At 35.8% G+C, this 10,037-nt stretch overlaps 1 protein-coding gene across 1 annotated transcript in view; it reads left to right on the forward strand.

Moving 5' to 3' along the window:
* AHR (aryl hydrocarbon receptor) overlaps positions 1–7,680 on the forward strand; it is a 61,711-nt gene extending 54,031 nt beyond the window's left edge. The window contains exons 10-11 of the mRNA XM_030231432.2: positions 444–1,716; positions 4,843–7,680. Coding sequence (XP_030087292.2) covers positions 444–1,716; positions 4,843–4,998 — 1,429 coding nt within the window. The 3' untranslated portion in view covers positions 4,999–7,680. The remainder of the gene's footprint in view (positions 1–443; positions 1,717–4,842) is intronic.
* Positions 7,681–10,037: the final 2,357 nt, after the last annotated feature.

A 10,037-nucleotide genomic window follows, 5' to 3' on the forward strand; every position in this document is an offset into this window, starting at 1 on the left:
CCTGAATTTTAGTGCTGAGCTAAGTTCTGCATAATATGGAATTCAGCCTTGTTAAATAGATGAAATAATTTTTGCTAAGGAGTCTGTAAAATGGAGAAAAACTGATACTTCAAGTATTGATTTATTTGCTACACCAAGAAAAGCTTAATGCATGGAACAATGCCCACTTGTTTTTATTTCAGCCCATAATGCATAGAAAATGGTGTATGCTGTCTAGATTTAATTACAAATGTAATATGTAAATGTGGTATTACAGTCATAAGCTCCTTAATTCATAATCTGCCTCTTGGTTTAACTCGGCCAAGTTGAGCTGGAATAGGTAGGAATTCAAAAAATGCCTACAAATAGAATAGCTCATTTTTTATGTTAATTCTGTGGGACAAAAAGATTAGAATAACTGTTTATTACTGCAGTACCATGCTACATATCTGATTTATTTTCAGAGATGAAGAAGGGGCAGAACATCTACGGAAGCGTAACATGAAGTTGCCCTTCATGTTTGCCACTGGTGAGGCTGTGTTATATGAGGTATCTTTCCCTATGTCAAGCCTTATGGACCCCTCTCAACCGAAGAGTAAAAGCACAGTGGGAAAAGGAGCCAAAGCAACGCTACAGGATGACTCTGTGGATCCAAACTCCCTCCTAGGTGTCATGTTAAGGCAAGATGAGTCTGTTTATCTCTGCCCTCCAGCCTCACATAAACTTTCTTTTGAGAGGAACTTCTTTGCAGACAGTAGGGACGAACTGGGTGGTGTTGTTAGCAGTGGCTGGACAGACAATCTCCTACCTGCTGGAAATCACAACATTCTCAAACGGGAGCTGATGGAGTGTTCCCAGGACAGTACTGTTCCACTTCCTGAAGACAGTGCAGCACTCTTTCAGGATAACAAAACCAGTGATTTGTACAGCATCATGAAAAATCTTGGTATTGACTTTGAAGATCTAAAGTGTATTCAGCAGGATGAGGAGTTTTTTAAAACTGAATTATCTGATGTGGATGATATTGGGGACATCAACATAACTGACGAAATCCTGACTTATGTTCAGGATTCGTTAAATAAATCTGACTTCTTATATTCAGACTGTAACCAGCAGCAGCCCTTGGTCCAGAATGAAGGTTGCATGGTACAGCAAGACTTAGATCCACATCAACTTCATCAGCACCAAAAGCAGCTTGTGGAACAGCAACAACAGCAGCAGCAGCAACAGCAGCTGTGTCAAAAGATGAAACATATGCAAGTCAATGGGATGTTCACAAATTGGAGCTCTGGCATGCCTCTTAGCTGCTCACAGCAGCAGCCCCAGCAATACATGTTCCCTGGCATGCATGCCAGTACATCTGAGTTCTCTTACAAATCAGAAGTTAACACTTCCCCTTATGAGTGTAGGCAAGACTTTGTTCCTTACAAGCAACCCACAGCGATGATGCCACCGTTTTCTAATTTTTCTCAAATGGATTTTCCTGCAGCAGGTTTTGATGGATCAACCTATTCTGCTTCTTCCAATTTTGAGGATTTTCTCAGTTGTTTGCAGCAAGTCCCTGAAAACCTTGAGTGTGGGATAAACTCTGAGTCAGTTATGCTGACTCCTCAAACATGCTATGCAGGTGCTGTTTCCATGTACCCGTGCACGCAGGAGGCACAGCCCAGCTGCGTGGATCAAATGCAATATGATCCTATGATGTCGAATCAACAGCAACAAACGTTGGGGAACAAGGTATAGTAAATAGCATTGCTGCACTGCTTGCACTTTGAATCGAGTTGATATTGTTTTGGGTGATTGCTGGGGGGCAGAGGTTGTTGTGACTGAATTGCTGAGTTTGACATGGATGGCTTAGCAGTGTGTGGACATCTTTGCTTTATTTGTTCATTAGAGTGAAAAGAGTTGCATTTGGTCAAGTTTATGCATGTGTGTACCTGCAGTCTGATAGCTTTCTTTAGCAGTATTAATCAAGAGTGAATTAACTAGTCTGTGGTACCATACCAGTAATTTTCCTGATAGGAGCAGAAGAAAAGTATTCCAAGCCTTGGAATTTGCTAATAAGCCCTTTAGAGAGGAGTTGAGTTAGCTGGGCACACTCATTTCCATTAAACATGTTTTGAGGATAAAAAAAAAAAAATGGTTTTGAAGTGTGAATATTGTCTAGCTACTCAGATTCCTCAATGATTTTAGGATTAGTGAAAGCATTAGATTATAGTATCATAAAAATGGCCTGAAATATGAACTGTTTCACTCCTATACACAGTTACGGCCAAAAAAAGTTTTTGCATATTGCTGTAAGTGAAAGCCAGCTTGTTCCTCAAGCTGCTGTCTAAATTAACTCTAGAAGAAAAAATAATTGGAAAAACTTATAGTCACAGTAAAATAATCTTTTTCATCAAGGAGAATGCACAGTAAAAGTCATAGAAGAGAGGATCCTGGCTGTAGCACAGACTACACTTGTAAATACTGTTCTTCATTGGTAAAATTAACTTAGAAACAAAATTCAATTGCTGGTTCCTGATTCTGAATAATCTTTGTTGAAGTACTTTCTGTTGTACCCTTTATTTCTGTTAATGCTGCTAAAGTACAGAGGCACAATTACTTTTTTTTTTTTGTATCTCAATGAGTTAATGTTCTAAAGTACTGATCCTGCAAATGCTTATGCACATGCATAAGCATTTACAGAATTAAAGTATTAAGTGGCATTTAACCTATACAAGACAAAGGTGAGGAGTGCAATTAGAACATACCCATTTTTTACATGCTTAAGAAAATACAAAACATTCATTTTTTAAAACTACTTCACTGCTGAAAAGAATGCAATTGCAGAATTGCAGAAATTTACCTAAATTATAGCACCGTTCAGCATGATGAATGGCTTCTCTCTGAGGCTGAAATTGCATGAAGTGACTTTGAGGAACTGCAATGTTCTAACTTGAGCACGACTTGGCTGTGCTCGGTGTTTAGGGTTGCAGAGCTACTCCAGGGCCATCCAAGTTTGTCTTTATAATAACAAAGAATTACTCTTTGCACAAATGCTGTACTAATGTGATGCATTCATTTTTGAACAGCTGTTACACTTGCAATTCCATTTTTTTTATTTTTAATGGCTGGTTTTAATTGCATTTATTTTGCAGATTATTTTGTTGTTACACTTCCTCAATAATTGTTGTTATGAACCTTTTTTTAATTTTCTTCCTTGCATTTACTTTACATCTATCTATAAAAAGTTTAATTACTAAGACAGCACCTTTGAAAAAATTATGTCTATTACCTCCTATTTACTAGAATGCTGTGCTGCAATAATAATAGGACATTTAGTTTGTTGTGAGAAAAAATTATCAAAGGCCTTTTGTGGATGAATTGTGCTTACTTAAGTTGTTCAGAGGCAAATTCAGCTCCTCTTGTTAGCGTATTCCTGTGCTGTGTGGGGCTGAGTAGCACTGCATGAGCAGAAGACCCATGTGAATAAGCAAATAGGATACTGCTGTCTGAGCCCACATTCACACAGCCAGACCAGAGCAGGGCAGTCTTGGTGGCTGGGTTTAGCACACTGACATCCCTATCAGTGGTTAGAGTCCAGAGAAAAGACAGATGTTGCTATACAAGCCATGACCAGTATCTTTTCAGGCTTCTAAGTCCCATTGATTTCTCCATGAAAAGACTCTGGAATGAGAAAGCCAGAAGGGTCTGTTGTGGTCATGTGCCTTGACTTTCTGCCTATCTTGTAATTGTGGCATAGCCAGTGCAGTCTGAAATCACTTTTGGTGATGGGAACGACGGAAAGGCCTGTGATCGTTTGGCTGCTTGTTTAGGATCAGTACTCCTTTATTAAGCAGGAGAAACCTTGCTAAGTACTTGATTCTATGTTGAGAGCACTCTTAAAAAATTTAATGTGTGGTCATCTTATTAATGAAGAATATTGAAATAACCTGCTTCTGTCAGAAGCAATCCTTGTGTGTACTCCTAAAAGTATGTCAGCTTTGATTGAAAACATAATTCACATGGCTATAGCCTTGTTGTTAAAAAGAAGAATCGTGCAGTTAGTCAAATTTCAATGCTTGCATAGAAGGAAAAAAGAACTAATACTCAGCATAATTTGATAGATGAATAGATGAATGAATGTATAAGACATGTTCTTAGAGACAAACCTTGAAGGAATGAGTACTTATGATTTAAGTTACTCCCAAAGAGATGATGGAAATGTTTAAAATACTTTGTTGTATTTTCTTTTCATGACCGAATGGAGTATTTTGTAGATAAAGTCCACAGCATGACAGGAAGCATTACATTAGGTGATTAAAATAATCCTATGAACAATTATGTTAAGACTGATGAAAGCCATTCATTGCTCTTACTTGGCACTGTCAATGTGAAGACTGTCAAAAAGCCCACCCTGCAACGTTTCAGCCAGTGGATTGCACACAGTATGCTTCAGCTTATGGATAGGACTGCATGTGCATTCCTGGAGGAGCTGTTATGTCTGGATCCTACTGCAGGCATGGAAAGATGTAAATAGGTTACTTTTAAAATGTAACAGCTGGATGTGACATTTAGGAGTTCTCAGACTGTACTTTCTAGAAATAGAAGCTCTATTGCACTTTAGATAATAAAATTATTTCTTCACTTAGCCAGAAGTAGGGCTCCCATTGACTTCAACATGGGTAAAGTTCACTGATGATTCAGTCCCTATTTTAATGCAAATGACATTATCATTAATCATAAGAAAAAAAACAATTAAAGCTAATCAATAAATTTTAAGACTATTTCATCCAGTGTGTCTTTAGGAGGATTTTAAAATACTTATTAATAAATTAGTTTCCTATACTAACCATTTATATTCTCTTTTTTTCCTGCCAGTTCCAAAATGGTTTCAATGGAGGAAATGTAAATGAATCATATCCCTCTCAGTTAGATGTGATCAGTAATGCACAGACTGCCACACATCTTCAGCCTCTTCATCATCCAAAAGAACCCAGATCCTTCTCAGATTTGGCATCTAGTGGATTTATGTGATTCAGACCTAGAGCTCCATCTGTGATTTTGTCTGGGCATCAGGTTGCTCTGAGGAAAAGCTTGATATATCTCTCTTTGAGTGTCAGACTTGAACAGCTAAATTACATTTTGAGAATATGAGGTTGGTTGCACTATATACGGGTGGATATGTAATTCAAGACCTGGCTTCTTAGAATGACAGGTGGAATTAAATCTTCTGATTTAAAGTATGCATGTGCTGTTTTCCATCAGGCTGACTGTGTCCTTGCAGTATGGATTACATACATACTACAGACTATGTCATGCTATACAACATAAGATAAGGCAAATGGTTTTGTTGTTTAGAAAATAATTGGGCACTTTACAAATAGCATTGATGGCACAAGGAAGGTGATTCACATGTGGATTATTTCCAGACTTTATTTTTTAAAAACTATTAAAAAGCTCTAAATTCATGAGAATCAAAAGCACTTAATTTAAATGCATATTAAGCTCTGTAATCACTTATTTTATATTTGAATCCTTTTGTTTTAAGTCTCCATTTCTAGCACTTTAATAGAAGGCTTAATACAAGGATATGATATGCAACTTCAGGTTTTCTATGAAACAGACCCCTTGCATTCCTCCTTTTCATGTCAACCTTAAGTGCCTCACAATTTAGCTACCTTGTTTCTGATGGGAGCTTATTTAAGCAAAACTCACTATAAATGTCATCTCTAGTATGTGAACTTTTAGCTAACATCAATAGTGCTACTGGCTGTGTCTTTTTTTCTTTCCCTCTAACAATTATTTTTTTAGTAAGTGACTTAATTCATCTGTGGATTTGTTACACTATTATCAGGAGTTGTTAATGTTCTCAGTTTAGTTCAGCTAAAGAATTTGAGTTTGTTCTATACTGCTTTTCTGCTTTCTTCAGGTAATACAGGGTATATTAAAAAAGCAGATTTTGCTGAGGGGGAGGAGCAGATCCTCAGGATTAGTTTTAGATTATTGATGCTGAAAAACATGTGCCTTATCTTGTGTTAAAACGCTCATAATGTTCTTTAGAAATAATACAAGGCTGCTCTATGCAAATATTTTCATTAAAATGGATATTGAAAAGGATTGCATTTTCAATAAAAGGGGTAAAGGAGTCTCAATAGTGATTGGCATTGACATTATTTTGACTGCAATTTTCAATGTTAATAGTGGGGAAAGGGTCAGTTTGGTCTCAATTTTATCCCTGGCAAATTCCACTGCAAAGTACAGAGAGGTTATTCTTCTTGTGTATGTTGATCCATTTGGAAAGCTTTGTGCAAACTACGAAATCGGGGAAAGAAAAATTCATTAGAGAAATTCTCCTTGCAATAGGTTTTATTTTCAGGAAAAAACCCAAACTAAACATATCCACTAAACATTCTGGGGTTTTGTTTTGCTTTTAATTGAGGACTGTAAAATTGCAGACACCAATGTTTGGTGCAAAATAATAATCTACATGAAAAATACGGAAATGTGTATATGTTCAAAATATTTCATACTCTTGTGTGTTGTATAGCTCATATATAATAAAACATCTTTGTAAAATATTTTAAACAGTTAATTTTAAAGTATTACATTGTTATATGTTAAGAACAATTTTATTGCATTTGTTATATATAATGTAAAATGGCAATTAAACCAGTTTGTTTGAAACAGGCAAAAGTAAATTGGCTCTCTGAAGATAGGCTCCTTGTTAATATTGTTTAATAAAGGGCAATCAATTAAAATTGGAATCCTTTCATAGCTGAAACATGCTTTCTTTGAAGAAGAGCATATTTTTTTCCATTCTGCGTGATGTGATACATGATGCCCAACTTCTGACTCAGTTACAACTTTTCAGATTAATAAATTCAGCAGTTCTTTTAAGTGAAATTAGCATATATGAAAGGGATATTAGGGAAGCAGTTACTGTTCAGGAAAAGCCCATAATGACATTGTGGGTTTTACTATAAGGTCACTTTTTCCCCCCCCATGTTTTGGATTTTGTTTTCTGCACAAGACAGTAGTAACAAATTCACTTTCTATAATTTGAATTAATCCTTGATTCTGTCTTTTTGTAAGTAAAGGTGATGATTTAAGCCAACATCTGAAATGTCTTCCATATCTAGGTAGTGTGTCATGTTTGCATTTGAACTGGAAAATAAGAAAAATGCTGTAAACCCAGAAGGTTGAAAGGGATAATATATGTATTCCATCTTACAAACCATTATATATCCTGTTTATGAATTTAGTTAAACCAAATAGATGTTGTCCTATCACTAAGTGCCAAGGATGCAGTACTACAGCAGTGCTGCCCTACTTAATGTAAACAAGTTAGTTGTTGATATGCATATCAGCGTATTTTGTGCATTATCTCATGTGTACAACGTTGACTGTATTAGTGCACTCTTGATCTGCACCAAACTGTACCTTCAGTGCACAGGTGTTTCTGAATTGGATCTCTATTAGCCCTTCAGGTCTGTTATAAGTAAGATTATAACCCAGTGTTAGTCAGTATTACTGTCCATTTTTGTACAAGTTTTCTTACCTTGTTTTTCTTTCCAGTTCTCCTCTTTCCTTGGCTATGCCTGCACATACCATGCAAAACACCTCTTGCGTTAAGGTATGGTTCTGTAGCGCTCTTGCTCATCTCCACTGAAGTTTGTAAGACATAATACATGGTAATAAAATATTCACTTGAATGTAGCTGAAATGTATGTTCTTTTACTACAAAAATGTTTGATTTCAGCAGTATACAAAAAATACCTTATTGTATGGTTACTAATACCTTTTGAGAGCTTGTCATCTAAAATAGTTTACAAAACTTGTTCTTTACGTCACTGTGGACTTTGCACTTCTCTGAATATTAAATGCAAATACAATGTATATAATTTAGAGTGGTGAACAAATGTGTATTTGTCCATGGAATTAGTATTTTATACTTGCATGAAAATGAATTTATAAATAAAGTTTGTAAATAGCAAGCCACAATTAGTAGTTGGAAGGCTCTTACATTCATTGTTTACTCACAGTAAATTCACAGTTGAATTCTACTGAGGCAGGAACAGAGTTCTGCATTGATGCTGCTGAAAAGAAGCATGTTCTTTTTTGTGATCTGGAGCTGGCCATTGGTACTTACATTACACTGGTATTTACTGTTTATTGCTAGTTCATAGTGACATTAAGTTAAAAAAACAATTTGTTTCTTTCTAATAATATTTGCTGATATTACTGTTTCCTGTGTGCGCTTTTGGCTTTGCATGATAATCTTTTAAATTGTTTGTAATGCTAAATCAAATGCTTCACTATAATTCCCTATGCAGTTTACCAAATTTACAATAGTTTTTCAGTTTAGTGACATGATGGGCAATAATTTAATTGGCTGGAACTACACCATTGTCTTGCAAAGTATATTAAGACAAATGTCTTATCTAGAATCAATACAAGGCTCTGAACTCTGTATGTCAGTACTATTGTTTACCTTTCTTGCACTGCACAAAGAGACACACTAAGATAAAAGTATAATTCCACAAGACTGCAAATCTATAAGGTAACATCTGGAAATAATCAAGCAATAATATAAGCAACACTGGTTATCCTTTTCTTTGTAGTCTGTTGCATTTGTTAAAAGTACACCTTCAAGCCACATATCAACCTGTTCCCAGAAGTACAGGACCTTATTGTCCTTTTGTTTGAAGGAAGGAGATGGCTTTCTCCAGAAGAAAGTATTTTCTTAAAGATTTATGAAGTTTTTTCTTCTTTGCTCTAATCAGCATGAAAGTTAACAACCATGGTGATACCAAACCAGCTGTAGGGCACTGTACCAAAAGCTCAGGCAATTTGTAGGAGTCATAATCTTATTCAAGGGTCTGTCAGAGGGGAGCTTTTCCAAATAGCTGTTTTGGAGATCTTCCTAGTGAGGGACCATATTTCTCACTCGCACACTTAAACTGAGAGCTGTTTTGTTCTCAGGTGGTTTTTGTTTATCTGAGAACTGGCTTTTTAAGTACAGTTAATTCCACTATCTAGAGTAAGAGCCTGATTCTACTTCTAATATTTTTATTCTGTCATTGATTAATTTAGCAAATTATTTTCCTGCCTTCTTTCTTCTCTGCCCAGGCATGCTTCCCTACTAGCTGACACTTGTAGTTCTTACTAAGTAATACAAGACCAAAACATCTGTAGACATCCAAAATGTAAGTTGACATCTAAAACTAAAAATTAAATTCCCTCCATTGTATACCTTACACAATCTCAATATGTAATTTCCAGGGTGGGGCACTGTTCAGTTTCACCCATTTCATTCCTGCTCCCTCCAGGAAGCAATTCTTGCTTTGATTGCTTATCAATGAATCTGAGCCAGGTCTACACTCCATTCTTTCACTCTAGTAAGTTCTGGTGCGTTGATTTTTCTGGTGAACCCACATTCTATAAAGCCTCTTATCTCTTGAAGTTTGTCTTCCTGACAGGTGAAGAAGAACCATAGTATTAAGGCATCAGTATCTGAAAAAATTTTGAAGGTCCAACCAAATATGTGAAATTAAAGATGTGATCAGTCTTAGGAGATAATGAGTTTTCTTCTTAATAACCTGACTTTTCTATTTGATGTCCAACACACAATGTTATTAGTATTAATTAAAGCTGTATATACTTAGTTTCCAAAGAAGGCAGTCTGAGAGAAGGAGAGCTCCCTCAAACTTAAACTTTTTTATGATTCATAGTGTAGCTAACAGGCTCTTATCTTCTCTTGAATTTGGCCTGGATGCAAATAAAAACATAAGCAACACTGCTTACAACTTTTATTAATTACTAAGTTAACTTCAAAATTAATAATTTCAACAGATATTTTTACACATTTTGAAGGCTGTATATGATCATAACCATCTGGATGTCTGAAATCTATAAAAATAAGTTTGAGAAGTTTCATTATTAAAAAAAAAGTCATAAAAACAGTAGAGGGTGCCTGAAGGGTGTTTGGACTAATGGAAATCCTTCATGCTGCATAATAGTAATAATAATAATAAATGTTGACGTTCCTCCCATTCTTACAGAATGAAAATTTT

This window comes from Serinus canaria, chromosome 2 (genome assembly GCF_022539315.1).
Source record: "Serinus canaria isolate serCan28SL12 chromosome 2, serCan2020, whole genome shotgun sequence".
Lineage (NCBI taxonomy): Eukaryota > Metazoa > Chordata > Aves > Passeriformes > Fringillidae > Serinus > Serinus canaria.